This window comes from Stomoxys calcitrans, chromosome 5 (genome assembly GCF_963082655.1).
Source record: "Stomoxys calcitrans chromosome 5, idStoCalc2.1, whole genome shotgun sequence".
Classification (NCBI taxonomy): Eukaryota; Metazoa; Arthropoda; class Insecta; order Diptera; family Muscidae; genus Stomoxys; species Stomoxys calcitrans.
Window position 1 is genome coordinate 148,046,268 of NC_081556.1, and position 20,236 is coordinate 148,066,503.

General features: G+C 39.0%; 1 protein-coding gene across 1 annotated transcript in view; it reads left to right on the top strand.

Annotated features, from left to right (window-relative positions):
* The window catches only part of LOC106085193 (tripeptidyl-peptidase 2), a 237,803-nt gene extending 222,301 nt beyond the window's left edge, over positions 1–15,502 (top strand). The window contains exons 16-17 of the mRNA XM_059368489.1: positions 8,718–8,880; positions 13,900–15,502. Of these exons, the coding sequence (XP_059224472.1) occupies positions 8,718–8,880; positions 13,900–14,109 (373 nt within the window). The 3' untranslated portion in view covers positions 14,110–15,502. The remainder of the gene's footprint in view (positions 1–8,717; positions 8,881–13,899) is intronic.
* The last annotated feature ends 4,734 nt before the right edge of the window (positions 15,503–20,236 follow it).

Sequence of the window (20,236 nt, forward strand, 5' to 3'; positions counted from 1 at the left end):
GAACAAATTCAATTAAATTCAGTAATAATTCAATAACTCCACCAATTAAGAGCAGACTTATGAGTGATGATAAGTCTGTTCTTAACCATCATCAGCATCATCTTTATCCCTTTTGATACCCCTTACTCGCAGCCGTTGTGAGCGATTGTCGCTTAGCTTAACCACTTCCACTTTGTTATTTATTCATTAAATCGCTCATCTGTTAAATTACCAATTTTATGATATGATCCGCAACGTGTAAATGAGCGATATGCATAAATCAAGAAGTCAGGCTGGCAGGCAGGCAGGCATTATGGCAAAGAGGCAATGAGACAAGCAGCAGATCCTTGACTTTTCAAGGATTAACGAAAATCGTTGTCATTTTGTTGTTTTCGTCGTTGTCGTCGTCGTCGTCGTTTTTCGCCGTTAATGGCATTTTAATATTTTAATTGCTTTTAATGGGGGCTGAGGAAAAGCTTCAAAAGGAATATCAGAGTTGCGAGAAATGACGCGAACATTCTTCTGTTATCCTTGTTAATTTCCTTCATCCTACCGATACCCTTTTCCTGTATCCTTTTAAGCTGATAAGTATTTATTTTCAACAACATGGCCACCAACACACACACACACAAGCTTTTTGGGCTTTTTTGTTGGCTGTTTGGAAATTCATGCCCTTGATTTACTACTCTGCTCTAACGGCCCTGCATACCGCAAAAACAGCTCCTGCAACCCGCATGACAAGGCAGAAATGGTATACTTAAAGCACCGGCCATAAAAAAGGCATGAAAAATGCTGCTTGGTATTGACTTTTCGTGGTGGTCACTGGCTTTGGTTTGTTGTTTTCGCCTTGGTTTTTGCTTTATGGCCAGGAGGGTAACATATTGATGTGGCCACCAAAAGCCATCACTTGTATGTATCTCTATTTCGCTATCACCCGCTCTCTCTCTCTCTCTCTCTCGCTTACTCACTAACAAGGCTCATTTTCCCTTTTGCAGTCGTTAAGACAAATTACTGTAACATTGAAAAACTGTGCGAGTGTATGTGTAATGGCCCATCTTGCAAGAAACTTTAATTGATGGGCCAAACCCCAAGAATGTTATTGAGTGGAACTTAAAAACCACAAGATGTGTCCCAATTGGTGGCGTGGCGGGCTGGGGAACTATTGTACTAGCATGTGATATCGATATTAATTTTTGAAAGGCAAAAGCAGAACGTACTTTTGCTCATTAAACGTTTAACAAGTAAGACAATAGATGGTGTAGGGGCCAAGGGATATTGTCCTGGCCCTTGACCTTAGGGGTTTGCTGCGTTAAATTCATATTTTCTCCTTTAACCTTAAGGGTGCTTAAACATCTTGTGTAAGGCCTTGGTATGTTAAACCACTTTGGGGAAGAAATAAAATTTGCAAAATATTTAAGGGGCTGTCAACAACTTAAAGGGCATTTAAACCCTATACCAGTAGTGTGATATAGTACTACGTATAAACAAGTAAAAGCGTGCTAAGTTCGGCCGGGCCGAATCTTATATACCCTCCACCATTGTCGAGTTCTTTTCCCGCCATCTCTTCTTAGGCAAAAAAAAGGATATAAGAAAAGATTTGCTCTGCTATTAGAGCGATATCAAGATATGGTCCGGTTTGGGTCACAATTAAATTATATGTTGGAGACCTGTGCAAAATGTCAGCCAATTCGAATAAGAATTGCGCCCTTTGGGGGCTCAAGAAGTAAAATAGAGAGATCGATTTATATGGGAGCTGTATCGGGATATAGACCGATTCAGACCATAATAAATACGTATGTTGATGGTCATGAGAGGATCCGTCGCACAAAATTTCAGACAAATCGGATAATAATTGCGACCTCTAGAGGCTCAAAAGTCAAGATCCCAGATCGGTTTATATGACAGATATATCACGTTATGAACCTATGCTAAATTTCAGCCAAATCGGATAGGAATTGCGCACTCTAGAAGCTCAAGAAGTCAAGTCCCCTGATCTGTTTATATGACAGCTATATCAGGTTATGAACCGATTTGAACTATACTTGGCACAGTTGTTGGATATCATAACAAAATACTTCGTGCAAATATCATTCAAATCGGATAAGAATTGCGCCCTCTAGGGGTTCAAGAAGTCAAAACCCAAGATCGGTTTATATGGCAGCTATATCAGGTTATGGACCGATTTGAACCATACTTGGCACAGTTGTTGGATATCTCAACAAAACACGTGGTACAAAATTTCATTCTAATCGGATAAGAATTGCGCACTCTAGAGGCTCAAGAAGTCAAGACCCACGATCGGTTTATATGGCAGCTATACCAGGTTATAAACCGATTTAAATCATACTTAGCACAGTTGTTGAAAGTGATGCCAAAACACCACGTGCCAAATTGAAGTCAAATCAGAGGAGAATTGCGCCCTCTAGAGGCTCAAGAAGTCAAAACCCAAGATCGGTTTATATGGCAGCTATATCAAAACATGGACCGATTTGCTCCATACTAAGCACAGTTATTGGAAGTCATAACAAAACACCTCATGCACAATTTCAGCCAAATCGGATGAATATTGGGCCCTCCAGCGGCTCAAGAAGTCAAGATCCAAGATCGATTTATATGGCAGCTATACCAGATAATAAACCGATTTAGATCATACTAAGCACAATTGTTGGAAGTGATACCAAAACACCACGTGCGAAATTTCAATCAAATCAGGTGAGAATTGCGCCTTCTACAGGCTCAAGAAGTCAAGACCCACGATCGGTTTATATAGCAGCTATACCAGGTTATAAACCGATTTAAATCATACTTAGCACAGTTGTTGGAAGTGATACCAAAACACCACGTGCCAAATTGAAGTCAAATCAGAGGAGAATTGCGTCCTCTAGAGGCTCAAGAATTCAAGACCCCAGATCCGTTTATATGGCAGCTAAATCGGGTTATGTACCGATTTGCGCCATACCAAGTACCGTTATTGGAAGTCATAACAAAACACCTCATGAACGATTTCAGGCAAATCGGATGAGAATTGCCGCCTCCAGCGGCTCAAGAAGTCAAGACCCCAGATCGGTTTATATTCAGCTATACCAGGTTATAAACCGATTTAAATCATACTTAGCACAGTTGTTGGAAGTTATACCAAAACACCACGTGCAAACTTTCAATCAAATCAGGTGAGAATTGCGCCCTCTAGAGGTTCAAGAAGTCAAGACCCATCATCGGTTTATATGGCAGCTATATCAAAACATGGACCGATATAACCCATTTACAATCCCAACCGACCTACACTAATAAAAAATATTAATGCAAAATTTCTAACGCATAGCTTTACTCCTTCGAAAGTTAGCGTGCTTTCGACAGACAGACGGACGGAGGGACGGACGGAGGGACGGACGGAGGGACGGACGGAGGGACGGACGGAGGGACGGACGGAGGGACGGACGGAGGGACGGACGGAGGGACGGACGGAGGGACGGACGGAGGGACGGACGGAGGGACGGACGGAGGGACGGACGGAGGGACGGACGGAGGGACGGACGGAGGGACGGACGGAGGGACGGACGGAGGGACGGACGGAGGGACGGACGGAGGGACGGACGGAGGGACGGACGGAGGGACGGACGGAGGGACGGACGGAGGGACGGACGGAGGGACGAACGGAGGGACGGACGGAGGGACGGACGGAGGGACGGACGGACGGACGAGCGAACGGAGCGACGTACGCAGGGACGGACGGACATGGCTAGATCTACATAAAATGTCATGCCGATCAAGAATATATATACTTTATGGGGTCTTAGACGAATATTTCAAATAGTTACAAACAGAATGACGCAATTAGTATACCCCCATCCTATGGTGGAGGGTATACAAATTTTAAAGACAAAATATTAATTAAACTTTTATACCCACCAATATAGGATGGGGGTATACTAATCTAGTTATTCCATTTGTAACACCTCGAAATTTTGATGTAGGACCCCATAAAGTATATATATTCTTGATCGTCTCCACATTCTGAGTCGAAATAGCCATGTCCGTCGAAATCACAATAGCGGTTGAACGCGAAAAGCTAGCTGCTTGAAATTTTGCACAGATTCTTTATATTGGTGTATGTCGTTGGGGATTAAAATGGGCATGTCGGTTCAGATTTGGATATAGCTCCCATATAAACCGATCTCCCGATTTGACTCATTGAGCCCCTGGACGCTGCTGTTTTTATCCGATTTAGCTGCAATTTAGCACATAGTGTTCTGTTATGACTTTCAATAACTGTGCCAACAATGATCTAAATCGGGGAAGAACCTAATATAGCTCCCATATAGACCGATATGACTCCTTGAACCCCTGGAAGCCGCAATTGTTATCCTATTTAGCTGAAATTTTGCACATAGTGTTCTGTTATGACTTTCAATAACTGTGCCAAGTATAGTCTAAATCGGTATTTGACTTTATTGACCCGTTATGTCAATATGGGACTCATATGGAAGGTATTTTAGAGTAGAAAATGATTTTGATATCCAATTTTGGGGGTACGCTCTCCCTCCCCCTTACCCCAAAAGTACTACCCAAAAATAAAAGTGGAGCGATCGGGACAATATGGGATTCAAATGAAAGGTATTCAAGAGTAGAGAACGAATTTCATAATAAAAGTTGGGTCCAAGTACCTGGGGGGACCGCCCCAGCCCCAAAAACCCCTTAAAATAGGTTTATTTGACGATCATGACAATATGGGACTCAAATGAAAGGTATTCGGGAGTAGATTGCGAATGTGGCCAGAAAGAAGAAATATGCTTTATATATATTGTTGATATCGGAAGGGGGCGCATCCTCGCAGCGTCGCCCATGGCAATATGGGGCTTAAATGAGAGGTATACGGGAGTAGATTACGAATCTGGCATACAAAATCCGATCAAAGTGTAGGGGTCACCCCAACCCCCAAAAACTATCCAAATGGGCATATGACCCATCATGACCATATAGGCCTCGGTTTGTTTGTTTGTTCCATAGAATAAAAAAAAGGAATTATAGGCTATATAATTTTTAGATATTGGATGGTGGCTGACCCTCCCCCTTACACCAAAAACGCCACCCAAAACCAAAAGAGGATTGATGGGCACAGTATGGGTATCAAATGAAAGGTATTGGAGACTAGACAATGAAAATCATATTAAATTTTGGGTCCAAGTACCCAGCGGGTCGCCCCAACCCAATAACTCCTCTAAACAGAAATATTCGACGTTCTTATCAATAATGAACTCAAATGAAAAGTATCCGGCAGTAGATTACAAATATGGCATAAAAAATTAGGTCCAATTAATGGGAGGTAGCCCCACCCCCAAATGGACAAATCAGCTGACCATGGCTATATAGGATTCAAATGATAGATATTTGGGAGTAGATTAAAAATATGACATAAAAATTCCGTCTGTTCGTCCGTCCGTCCGTCTGTCCGTCTATGAGTCCATTTATTCTTGTAATCAAAGTGCAGGTCGTATTTGTTGGTCAATCCTCACGAAATTTTGCCCATATTACTTTTTTGGCCCAAGGACGATCGCTATTGATTTTGGTAAAAATCGGTTCGGATTTAAATATAGCTCCTATATATATGTATCGCCCGATTTGTACTTAAATGACCGTAGTAACTACAATTTTTAACCGATCTGCACAAAATTTGGCATGGATTGTTTTGTTACTGATCTTAACATATGTGCAAGATTTCATCAAAATCGGTTCACATTAAGATATAGCTCCCATATATATGTATCGCCCGATTTGCACTTAAATGGCCGTAGTAGCTACAATTATCAACCGATCTGCACAAAATTTTTCATGGTTTGTTTTGTTAGAGATCTTAACATATCTGCAGAATTTCATCAAAATCGGTTCACATTATGATATAGCTTCCATATATATGTATGGGCCGATTTGCACTTAAATGGCCGTAGTAGCTAACATTTTCAATCGGTCTGCACAAAATTTGGCACGAATTGTTTTGTTACAGATCTTTACATATGTGCAAGATTTCATCAATATCGGTTCACATTAAGATATAGCTCCCATATATATGTATGGGCCGATTTGCACTTAAATGGCCGTAGTAGCTAAAATTTTCAACCGATCTGCACAAAATTTGGCATGGATTGTTTTGTTACTGATCTTAACATATGTGCAAGATTTCATCAAAATCGGTTCAGATTAAGATATAGCTCTAATATATATGTATGGGCCGATTTGCACTTAAATGACCGTAGTGGCAACAATTTTCAATCGATCTGCACAAAATTTGGCTCGAATTGTTTTGTTACAGATCTTAACATATGTGCAAGATTTCATCAAAATCGGTTCTCATTAAGATATAGCTCTCATATATATGTATGGGCCGATTTGCACTTAAATGGCCGTAGTAGCTAACATTTTCAACCGATCTGCACAAAATTTGGCATGGATTGTTTTGTTACTGATCTTAACATATGTGCAAGATTTCATCAAAATCGGTTCAGATTAAGATATAGCTCCCATATATATGTATGGGCCGATTTGCACTTAAATGGCCGTAGTAACTACAATTTTCAACGGATCTGCCCAAAATTTTCCATGGATTGTTTTGTCACTGATCTTAACATATCTGCAGCATATCATCAAAATCGGTTCACATTTAGATATAGCTCCCATATATATGTATGGCCCAATTTACACTTAAATGGCTGTAGTAGCTAAAATTTTCAACCGATCTGCACAAAACTTGGCATGGATTGTTTTGTTACTGATTGTAACATATCTGTAAATTTCATCAAAATCGGTTCAGATTAAGATATAGCTCCCATATATATGTATCGCCCGATTTACACTTAAATGGCCGTAGTGGCCACAATTTTCAACCGGTCTGCCCAAAATTTGGCATGGATTGTTTTGTAACCGATCTTAACATATCTGCAGAATTTCATCAAAATCGGTTCACATTTAGATATAGCTGCCATATATATGTATTGCCCGATTTGCACTTAAATGGCCCTAGTAGCTAAAGTTTTCAACCGATCTGCACAAAACTTGGTACGGACAGCTTTGTTACTGTTTGCGAGATTTCATCAAAATCGGTTCAAATTTGGATGTATACCCATACATATCCATCGCCGGATTTGCACTTATATTTTCCAACGATCTGTTTAAAAGTCGGTTCAGATTTAGATATGGCTCTCATCTCTCCGCCCGACTTGCCTCTCCTTGCTGTTTTTTTTTTTTGCATTTTTCTCCCTCATCTGCATGAATGAGAGTTTTAGCAAAATTCGACATGTTTTCCTATATTTTATCGGTGGCCGCCCACAACCTTGGTAGAAATTTTAAAAATGTGATATCAAAAAACTGTCACTTAAGAATATTCAAACTAGGAGCCGAAAAGAACTTTAACGTCCTCAACAATGACCCACACCACCTGACGAGTATATGAAAATCTTTTTCAATGTGGTTATCCCCTTATCAAATGCTGTGCACACCGTTTTAAATCTGTTGCCGAGATCACCCTTTCGTATGAGAAAAGTCTCCCCGCTGTTAAATGGCATATCTTTTGGTAAATTTGCCATTTTTCACTATATTAGTTTCTACAATACGAGTATAAGGTTGTTAATTTATTGAATATTTGCCATAATTTGTATGAATATTTCCCCCCGTTTAATATTTTTAAATGTGGTTTTGTGGGCTATGAAGATGGATACCGACAGGAGTTGCTGCATTGCTGCCTGCTGTGACAGCCAGACCAGCATGCAGGCATGCAGCTACCAGTCCAGGCAATCCTGCTGCTGCATTGTTAACCAAAGTATCATAAATTTCGTTCAACTAACCATAATGGCTCTAAATTAATGCTAAACATGCTGATGAAGCACCCAAATGCCTGGATAATTGCAATCAATTATGTTTTACTTTTTTTCGAATTTCTATAACGTGAAAAAAAATTCATCCAAAATGTTGTACATAAAGTTTGTGGCTGCCGAATGCATAAATTAAGCAGCAAAATGAAGCACATAGCAAACTTAAACACTCCAGAATAAATTTGAGGCAAAAACTCGCGGGGCCAAAATTCCGGATAATAATAGTGGCGTACCAATTAGCCTGTACCAAAACACCCCCAAATATTCCCCACGCCCAGCTACTTATGGCGACTAATTTCCCTGCAGGATCAACACAAACCGTTTATAGCACACACCAACAAAAAAAAAAAAAAGAAAACCGACAACCGTTTGGCCAATTAAAAGCCAACAAGACCAACAACAGCAACAAAAATCTTAAATGTTTGGTGCAGTAGTCGATGGCATAGCTTTGGAATTCTTTATAGCCAAACGTGGACCACCGCCATCACCATAACTCTCCAAAGGTTGCCTCTCCCGCTTGGCAGCACAATTTTATGCACCATAATAAAAAGCTTACGATTCGAAAATAATGAACTACTAAATTGACTCTAACCGCGCGCGTAAGCGTACTCTCTTTTTTTTCGGTTTGAGTGTGTGTATGTGTGTGTTCTTTATTTGAATTTTCCATTTGTATTTGTGGTTGATGAGTTTTGTTGGCCAACTCTAACTTTTCCCCCTCCATGTGCAGCACCTTTCACCTCTTTGCTTTCTTTCTTTTTTTGCTCACTCTTTTATTTCATGTTTGTTGGACCTTTGGCCATTGTGGACACGAATGGAATGTGGGCCCATGTGCTGTGGCAACTCACCTTACTCGCCCCCCATCACGCCAATCTGCAGTCAAATGGATAACCAAAAGAAAAATCTCTTGGAAGCTTTGGGCAAAAAGGGCATCGCTGTGGCAAAATTATGTGTTCTGGATAACAATGTTAAAGATCGTTTGGAAGATATCGATAATATATACACTGAAATTATTAAATTTGTGGATGCCAGTGATTCCAAGGTATGTATGTGTCTCTATATAAATAGGTAATGGATAAATTTGTCGCTACATAAGCATTGTGTTTGTATGTGTGTGTGTGTGTGTGTGTGCACCTTAATGGCTATGTACCAAAGAGACGTGTATGTATGTACGAGTATATACACGAATTGATGTACTAAAGTCGTAAAGGCTAAATGGCTAAAGTGCTGCAGGATGAACTCAGCTCTTATTCAATAATAATCATGTATATACAATTAATACACTGGCGATCAAAAGTGAAATCACAAAAGAAAATCAATTGAAATAGATTAGACAGGTAACACAAAAGTTAAGTAAATGACAAAATATCTTCAGATTGTCTTTTGATACCCACCACCATTTAGCCATTTCGTCTGTAACACCTCGTAGTATTGATCTGCGACCCTAGTATATATGCTTTTGATGGTCCTGACATTCAAATTTCAGCAAAATCGGATAATTAAATGTGGCTTTTATGGGCCTAAGACCCTAAATCGGCGGATCGGTCTGTATGGGGGCTATATGAAGATATAGTCCGATATAGCCATCTTCTATCATGTCTAGATCGTCTTAGATTTTTACGCTGATCAAGAATATATATACTTTATAGGGTCGGAAATGGGTATTTCCATGTGTTGCAAACGGAATGGCAAAATAAATATACCCCCATCCTTCGGTGGTGGGTATAAAAATGCATTTTATTAATTTTGGGCATAGGGGCGTATAAGTATTGACATTTATTTGACTATCATGGCGTATGAGTTACAATAATTTTATAAAAACTCATGCGTAAATTTTATTTTCATAGAAAAATTTGTAAAAATTGATTTTTTAAAGAAAATTTTGTTAAAATTTTATTTTAGGATTGAAATTTTTGCAAAACTTCTATAAAAATTTAATTTTAGGAAATTTTTCTATGAAAATAAAATTAACAAAATTTTCTATGAAAATAAAAATTTTAATAAAATCTCTATGAAAATAAAATTTTAATAAAATTTTCTATGAAAATAATATTTTGACAAATTGTGTTCCTCATTTACCAGGGTTTAGTTCTTACGCTTGAGTTATAAAATTTTCTATAGAAAATTTTGTCAAAATTTTATTTCTATAGAAAATTTTCTCAAAATTTTATTTCTATAGAAAATTGTGTCAAAATTTTATTTCTATAGAAAATTGTGTCAAAATTTTATTTCTATAGAAAATTTTGTCAAAATTTTATTTCTATAGAAAATTTTGTCAAAATTTTATTTCTATAGAAAATTTTGTCAAAATTTTATTTCTATAGAAAATTTTGTCAAAATTTTATTTCTATAGAAAATTTTGTCAAAATTTTATTTCTATAGAAAATTTTGTCAAAATTTTATTTCTTTAGGAAAATTATGTCAAAATTTTATTTCTATAGAAAATTTTGTCAAAATTTTATTTCTATTGGAAATTTTTTGTAAATTTTATTTCTTTTACATCATGTAAAGAATTCTGGTACTTGACTAACCCTTTCTTTGTAATGTAAATTCTTAATCACCAGTGTAAATGTTTGTATATATGTGCATTGAAGTGTTGTTAAGCATAATAGAGTAAATGGTGCTTTTATCCTTGCAACATAATTCACCAAGCGGCTGTGAACACAATGACACAAACACCTGAAAATTATTACGCGAAGTCATAGGAAACACCGAGATGAGGACAAACCAAACGACAGCCGACATACCTTTACACTTAAAAAGGATTCCTCGCCTTTGTACGCTGTGTGTGCCGGAATGTGCAATGTCGACAAATACTGATACACAAATATTTGTACAGTTCCGTATAAGAATTACACAAATCGAGTGAAAGCGAGATAGCGATAGATATGGGGAGGTGGAGAATGAGCGGAAGGGATTTAAAAAACTTTAAAGTGCATTTAAAAGTGCACAGATGAAAGTTTTTAATGTGTTTATTTGATGATGGTATTAAACTCTATTATCTGGAGTTTTGTCCTCCTATTGCCGTTGGCCATAAACTGACTGCCTGCGTTTCTATTCCAAATGAATGGAGCCTTCATTGCTGGTCTGTTATGGGTTTCTATCAATGAATCTTATCAAGAAGCTCAACTGATGGATAAAGTTGTACAGATTTTTTTAATTCGGTTTTCTAGGGCTTTCGAAATCGGAAATTTCGCAAAAGGGATATATAAGGTGATTTTTTGGCGCTTCTTCGACCAACTGAAGCGGCTTTTCGGGCTATTGTGACTAAATTTCGCACCAAATATACATTGTTGAACATTAAACCACCAACGCACTTCCTTAGAGTGCGAATTGAAGAAAATATCGCAGCTGTATCGGCCAGTGTTAATGATGACCATCAATTATCCGTACGTCGCCGTTCGAATTGCCCTCTAGAGGGCGCAATTCTTATCCGATTAGAATGACATTTTGCACGACGCGTTTCGCTATGACTTCCAACAACTGTACTAAATTAGGTTCAAATTGGTTAATAACCTGATATAGCTGCCATATAAACCGATCTTGAATCTTGACTTCTTGAGCCTCTGGAGGGCGCAAAATTTTGCAAAAATTTTCTATAGATATAAAATTTCCGAAAATTTTCTATAGATATAAAATTTCCGAAAATTTTCTATAGATATAAAATTTTCCAAAAATTTTCTATAGAAATAAAATTTTCCGAAAATTTTCTATAGAAATAAAATTTTCCGAAAATTTTCTATAGAAATAAAATTTTCCGAAAATTTTCTATAGAAATAAAATTTTCCGAAAATTTTCTATAGAAATAAAATTTTCCGAAAATTTTCTATAGAAATAAAATTTTCCGAAAATTTTCTATAGAAATAAAATTTTCCGAAAATTTTCTATAGAAATAAAATTTTCCGAAAATTTTCTATAGAAATAAAATTTTCCGAAAATTTTCTATAGAAATAAAATTTTCCGAAAATTTTCTATAGAAATAAAATTTTCTGAAAATTTTCTATAGAAATAAAATTTTCTGAAAATTTTCTATAGAAATAAAATTTTCCGAAAATTTTCTATAGAAATAAAATTTTGCGAAAATTTTCTATAGAAATAAAATTTTCCGAAAATTTTCTATAGAAATAAAATTTTGCGAAAATTTTCTATAGAAATAAAATTTTGCGAAAATTTTCTATAGAAATAAAATTTTCCGAAAATTTTCTATAGAAATAAAATTTTCCGAAAATTTTCTATAGAAATAAAATTTTCCGAAAATTTTCTATAGAAATAAAATTTTCCGAAAATTTTCTATAGAAATAAAATTTTCAGAAAATTTTCTATAGAAATAAAATTTTCCGAAAATTTTCTAAAGAAATAAAATTTTGCGAAAATTTTCTATAGAAATAAAATTTTTCGAAAATTTTCTATAGAAATAAAATTTTCCGAAAATTTTCTATAGAAATAAAATTTTGCGAAAATTTTCTATAGAAATAAAATTCCGTCCGTCCGTCTGTCTGTTGAAAGCACATTAACTTTCGAAGGAGTAAAGCTAACTGCTTCAAATTTTACACAAATACTTCTTATTACTGTAGGTCGGTTGGGATATCGATCCATGTTTTGATATATCTGCCCTATAAACCAATATAAAGCCAATAGAAGGCGCAATTCTTATTCGATTTGGCAGATATTTGGCATGAGGGCTATCCGATTTAGCTGAAATTTTGCACGAATTCTTTTGAATTGACGTTCAGCAAGTGTGCTAAGTATGGTTTACATCGGTCTATAATCTGATATAGCAGTCATATAAACCGATCTGGGGTCTAGATTTCTTGAGCCTCTAGAGAAGGCTATCCGATTTGGGTGAAATTTTGCATGACGTGTTTTGTTATGACTTCCAACAACTGTGCTAAGTATGGTTCACATCAGTCCATAACCTCATTTAGCTGCCATATAAACCGATGTTGAATCTTGACTTCTTGAGCCTCTAGAAGGCGCAATTCCTATCCGAATTGGTTGAAATTTTGCATGAGTTGTTTCTTTATGACTTTCAACAGTTGTGCTAAGTATCACATCGGTTCATAACCTGATATAGTTGCCTTCTTGAACCACTAGAGGGCGCATTTCTTATCCCATTTGGCTGAAATTTAGCATGACGGGTTTCGTTATGTCTTCCAACAACTGTGCTAAGCATTGTTAAAAGCGGTTCATAATCTGATATAGCTGCCATATAAACAGATCTGGAGTCTTGACTTCTTGAGCCTCTAGAGGGCGCGATGCCTATCCGATTTGGCTGACAATTGCATGACGGGTTTTGTTATGACTTCTAACTACTGTGTTGGGTATGGTTCACATCGGTTCATAACCTGATTTAGTTGCCTTCTTAAGCCACTAGAGGGCGCAATTCTTATCCGATTTGGCTGAAATTTTACATGACGTGTTTTGTTATGACTTCTAACTACTGTGCTTGCTGCCATATAAATTGATCTGGGATCTTGACTTCATAAGCCACTAGAGTGGCCAACCTGATCCCGTGGCGATCGGTCCTTTGGACCGGAACGCACTTGCTCACCTGCAGGAACTTGACGAGGATCGCCAACTCCACATGAGATTGTGGTTACAACAACAACAACAATATTTTGTATAAAAATACAATTTTTAAAAACTTTCTAAAAAAAAAATCAAAAATTTTGTCTTAAAATAAAATTTGGCAAAATTAGTTTTTTTTTTAATTTTTTAAATGAAAAAATAGTTACTGGCGAATTTACAATATCTTCCCTTATGAACTACAAAGTTTTTTTGTTTAACCGATTTTATCCGCCGGGTTTTCATTTACCCTAAGGCTATAACCTTTCTTAAAAAACCCCCCACCCCCATGGCCTCATGGTTTCATCATTTTATGTGTAGCTTGACAAACTCTTGTGCTGAGGTGAAACTTTGTTTTTATTGGAATTGTCCTGCTCACCATCTCACGTCTTGCTGGTTGTGATTTTCCATTTCTAAGAATAATGTTTTTTTTTTCTTTGCACTTTTGCTTACTTTCTTTTGATGATTCTTTTCATTCTGCTCTTTACATTCACAGGTAATACAATTTTCTCTGTGGCATGCCCATGTCCATGAGCAGTATGGTCGCATGTATAAGTACTTGCAGAAACTTTGCGATGAGAAGCGTAATCGTGAAAACTTTGAAGAACTCTATTTAATTGCGGGAGCCCTAAAATATGACCACTTACAGACGGTGGTGCAGCGTTTGACTGTGTCAACTTTTCCGCAAACCTATCGTTTGTTTTAGATGAGATGTCATTGCCAAAGGAGAAGGATGTGCAGGAGGAGAAGGATGTGGATGTGGATGAGGAGGAAGAGCAGCAGTAGCAGTAGCAGTAGGGCAAGGATACCAAGCAGGACATACATTTAGATGGGAGTTTCAAATCGGGGAAATGCAATAACGATGAATGTGCATTGAGAATAGCAGCCGCCAAGCAACCAACATCCACCCACTCCATCATTGCCATGCTGCTGGCTGTTCTTATCAAAGCAATGGCTTTGGGTCCTACAATAATAACAACAACAACAACAACAACAACCATACCAACAGCTATGGCGAATACTGAAAATCCTTGTTACAACTAATTCTATTTGCACAAAGGCTTGGTGGCTTGGCAACGTGATCACCATAAAACAGCTACCAAGCCAACTTAGCAACCAACCAACCAGGCAGTCAGGCAACTCACTGCAATCGCCGCGACTAAAGTTGCACTATAGCCCATGCTCAACCCCTCAATCCTTGTAGTTACGCATACGCAAATGTATAAATGAATGGATAGACAAACGAAGAGAGAACTAACGCAGTGCGAACAGGCGGACGGACACGGATGCCATGCTGCAAAAGACAACATGGCGTTAAAACTATTAAGAATGTTGACTTCATTCTTTAGTTTTATTAAAACTTTTTGAATATCAAATGAACTTCTTTCATTCTATCTACTTCCATTACACCCAGCACCCCACCCCACCTTACCCCCCAAAACCCTTTGGCCTGGGTATAGACCAACACGAAAAAAAGTAACAGAAGAGCAACAGCAACAGAACATTGCAACAATACCGGGGTTTCTGGATTATTTTTTTTTAACTTGTGATAATTTGTTGTTGTATTTCTTCCTGTTGTTTATCCTTTAGTTGAAAGGGTATGGCATTTTTTTCCCCTTCATTTTCTACTTGGGAACATTTTTTCATCAACTCTTCGTTTCTTGACGTTTTTTTTTTTTCTTACTTTTTGGTGAGCAACTTAAAAGACAGTAAATTTGTAGAATAACAACAAAACCAAGAAATGCCATCTCACAAAGTAATTATAAAGATTTGTAAAAAAACCAAACTTTTTCCTTTTTTTTGTTGTTTGTTTTTTGCATAAAGTCAAGAAAAAAATCTTAAAACAGTTTCAAATTTCTTATGAAAAACTGAAAACCCCTTTTGCAATGTTCTTGAACTGCTTAACGATTATGGCGTCAACGTTATTGTGTTTAAATCTTTTTAAATTTAATTTGTAATTTATTGTATTTTTCCCCCCCTCTTTCCCCCTCTCCCTCTCTCTCTCTCTCTCTCTGTCTGTTTTCACTTGAATTATAATGTTTTTCGGGCAAATATTACAAAATAAAATTTGAATTTTTTTAAATATTTAATACACTCAAGTATTGAAGCATTTGTTGTCATTAAAAATTAAACCCAAGGGGGGTCGCACGTTGAGTGACAAAATAAGATTATATAACACAAAATTCAACATCGAATGGGGGAGGAGTGCGAGATGGCACAAACTTGCAAATTATTATGATGATGATGATGATGCCAACAATTCTGGATAGAAAAATCCCATATGTAATGGCAAGGACGACAAGCAGCAAAAAAAACCCAACGAACGGTAAGTAGCAATTCCCATGGGGTTCTTGCCATTGCCAGAAGTTTCCTACAGAGAGAAATGGAATTAAAGCATTTTGAAGTCTTAACGAGATGTATGCTTATTTCATTATAGAACAACAATTATGACAAAAACCAACAACAATTTTCAAGGATTTTTTATTCAATAGCACTGAGGAACACAAATATGGGAAAAGATAGGCAAGAAGCACATATGAAACAAGTAAAAAGGCATAAAGTTCGGCCGGGCTGAACTTTGGATACCCAGCACCTCTGAAAACTCCCTGTGATTTAATTTTTCCCTCGAATAAAAGCCCCCTATTCTGATTGAATGGGGAGTGGAAATTTTTGGGAGAGGGAATTTCGAATTTTCAAAAACAGCTGTTTTATTTCGGCTAAACATTTGATTATTATTTTTTGGAAAAAGAACATAAAATGGAAAAATAAACAAAAATAAATTATAAAGGTAGCTAAAAAAGTTTACAAATATGTTTACTGTTGCTTTTGTAATTTTTGTTTTAATTTTTGTTTTTTTAATAGTGCACAATTATGGCCCACAGCTTGTTACCATATTTCTGCCTTCGATAGGTCCAGTGCCACGAGGACCGTCCTATCACATGGCCTGGGCTGATTGAAGCAACGGCAAATGTGTACGGTGATGGCATGCAAAGCTGTTGTTGTGCTGTGCAGTCTTCGAAATCCATGTTGATGCCCGGCGAATGGAAATTCTCCTACGAGGCTCGGGAGGAGTAATGCCTCAAGCGTCTTTGCCACTGGTGAAAGAAGGAAAATCGGTCTGTACGACTCCCCCAAATACGGGTATTTTCCAGGCTTCAGTAGCGGCATCACTCTGCCCATTTTCCAGACATCGGTAACTATAAGAGTGTTCAAAGACAGGTTGAGGACAGCAGTGAGCTACTCAAATCCTAGTACATCCAGATTCTTCAACATCAATGTAGAGATTCCGTCGGGGCCCAACGCCTTAGATGATTTGGCGCCACCGATGACTTTCGTAACTTCTCCCACGGTAAATTGTGATGGCTGTTCATCGGCTCGGAGACCACGTCTCCCGTACCGGGGTTCGAGAGTGACTTAACAGTAGACCACAGTTTGCCTACACCGGTGCCTAAGTTACATTGCTCCAACTGTTCCAGCCACAAATTCCGCTTATGTTCGTTGACTACCCTGTTTATTTCCAGATGCAGCTCGCTGATTCTGGGGTTAGCGGGGTCTATAGCACAAATCCCATCACGCTCATCTGCGAGTACCACTGCTTGCGACGGGAAATTGGGCCGCACTTGGGGTATTCAACCGGCTGGTATAAAGCGAGCGGGTGGTGCGTTAGTGTTGTCTCGGAATTTCCTCTCAGCCACAAGCACATCAGAGGGGGTGGCAGTTCACTGAAGCGGCGATTGGTATACTCTCTGAAGCCAGTCCAATCGTCCTTCTTATGATTGATAAACGTCCGGCGCTTAGAGGTAATGAAGTCGGGTGGTCGGTCGATGGTCAGAATTATGGGGAGGTGGCCTGATCCCAAAGAGATGACGGCTTGCCAGGATACGTCACTCAGGAGATCAAGGGATGCAATGGAGATGTCTGGCGAGCTGCTGCACCTCCTCGTAATCCTAGTGGTGGCATCCTCATTCACCGTGCAAAACGTGGATCTTCCAATCTGCTCTGCCAAAGCTATTTCACGCTGGTCGTTACCTAGGGGAGAATGCTATGACGTGTGATGCGCATTAAAGTCACCTAGAACCAGACGATTATGGCCAGATAGCAACCCACTTATGTCGGGGTTGTAAGCTTGGCCATTAATGGGGACACAGCTACCAAGCGGCGGTATGTACACGCTATATAGCTCTATTTCGGCAGTACCAGACCTGACTGCTATCCCCAGGCATACCATGTAGCGGTCACTAGCGCCATGCGCAGGCGAGATAGGTCCATACTGCATGGAATGATGTATTACGAAGGCCAATCCTCCACCTCCATTCCTTGAACGATCCTTACGTAGCACATTGTAACCATGATAACTGTATAAGCTGCAGGTATTGGTCAGTTTTGTCTCCTAGATCGCTGCGACCAATATGCCCTTCCGACTCATAAAGTCCACGATCTCATCGATCTTGCCACGAAGTCCGTTGCAGTTTAACTGCAAGAACGATACACTTCCCCGTTGCGTAAATTGCCGTACGGGAGAGGTCGGGGCGGTCACATAGTCCGACTACGAGGGCGCAGAAGGCGACGACGACGACGCTTGTGACCCACTGCTGACTATGTTCGCAAAGCACCTTGCGACATAGCCAGTATGACTATACTCCCGTAGTGAAGTGAGGCCAGAGCAAGATCATAAATGTACCCACTCCATGCACCGGTTACACCTCACCGACACCGACCGATGATGAAGGCGGTTCTGGCAAACCGAACAGAACCAGGGTCCGGGGTTCTTTTCAATCGGACCAAGCACGGACCAGAAGCGTGCGGAGAAGGCACTCCGGGATGTGCCTCTCCCATGACGAGAAAAAGACGAACACGTACACTGAGGCGGCAACCCTTGCCGATGAGGATTTCATCGGGTCAATCCGGTTCGTACAACCGGCTGCCATGGGATTGGGAATTGTGTTGTGTTGTCCCTGATTGCGTGCGGGACACACATCCTGCATGTTGGCGTTTTCCCTTGCCAAATGGAGATAAGTTGGCTGATTCGTCGTCGTAATCGGTCTATATGGCAGCTATATCTAAATATGGACCGATCTAATCCATATCAGATGTCGAGAGGCTTAAAATAACTCACTGTTGCAAATTTCAGTGAAATCAGATAAAAAAGAAAGCTTTTATGGCCTTCAGACCCTTTATCGGGAGATCAGTCTATATGGCAGCTATATCTAAATATAGCCCGATCTGAACCATATTTAAGTTGGATATTGGGAGGTCTTAACCTACTCACTGTTTCAAATGTCAACGAAATCGGTTAAAAAATAAAGCTTTATGGGTTTCAGACCCTTAATCGGGAGATCGGTCTATATGCCAGCTATATCTAAATATAGTCCAATCTGAACCGTATTTGGGTCAGATGTCGGGAGGCTTAAAATAACTCACTGTTGCAAATTTCGAGGTTTTACAAACGAAATAGCGAGTTTTGGGGAAAATGCATTATATAAGGCGCACCCCCTAGTTCTGAGGCCAGTAACGAGTTTCTAAAGTCCGTTTCTGGGAAAAAGGCCCGATCGATCACCAAGTGACCCAAAATGGTCCCACATGAGGGCATGATACCTATTGTCATTGGCGCTACACAGGCATCGTTTATGTGGCAATCATATTTTAATGCCCTCAGGAGTAAATTTAATGTGGGCTCCTTTAACACCCACGATGGGATGTCTTCATACATCATCATCCTCCTCTTTATTCTTAATTTTGAATAAAAATGAAAATTGCGTTTTCATAATCTACTTCTTAATACCTTTCATTTAGTACCCATCCATATTGCCTAGGATTAGAGGGGGTTCAAAATCTTCAAGATCCTGGAGGGCCTTCCCAGGTCAAATTTTGTATTTGTTGTTTTTACATATTCGTAATCTACTCACTAATACCTTTGATTCGATACCCATATTGCCTAGGTTGGGTATCACTCCCTTCTTTAGTGGTGGGTACAAAATATAGTCCGGAGTCGACACCGGAGTCTGAGTCGTAGGTGAGCAATTTGCATGGACTCGGAGTCGAGTCAAAATTGCTCGACTAAGCAGCCCTGCTGCTGGGGATATGGAAAGAACATTTTTCCCAACTTCGCAACTGCTACTTCCCGGCGATGGCGGCGAAGAGGATACCGCAGAACCAATCCTTGATGATGGTATAGAATTTTTACCTCTTAATCAGAATGAGGTCCAAGTAGCTGTGACCCGACTGAAGAACAACAAGGCAGCAGGAGCCGATGGGTTGCCCGGTGAACAAGATAAGACGGTAGGCTACACGCTGATAAGGCGTTTGCATTAGCTTGTCTGGGCGATCTGGCTAGAAGAACGCATACTATGCCCCGTACACAAGAAAGGAGACAAGACGGAATGTGCTAACTACAGAGGAATTAGTCTACTCCCCAAAGCATACAAGATACTCTCGAGCGTACTGTGTGAAGCATTACAACCAAAAGTCAGTGAGACAATTGGGCCCTATCAAAGACCAGGTAAATCCACCCTAGACCACATATTCACACTGCGCCAAATTCTGAAAAAGACTCGAGAAGGACAAAATAACATCCAACATCTCTTTGTTGACTACAGAGCCGCTTTCACAAGCTCTATAAGTTCATAGGTATTTCAAGCCATATCTGAGCTTAAAAAAATAGGGCAAACCATTTTATATCCACCACCGTATAATAGGATGCATTTAGTTATTCCGTTTGCAACACATCGAAATTTTAATTTCCGACCCTATAAAGTATATATATATCTCGGATCGTCGTAAAATTCTAAGACGATTTAACGATGTCCGTGTGTCTGTCCGTCTATCCGTCTGTC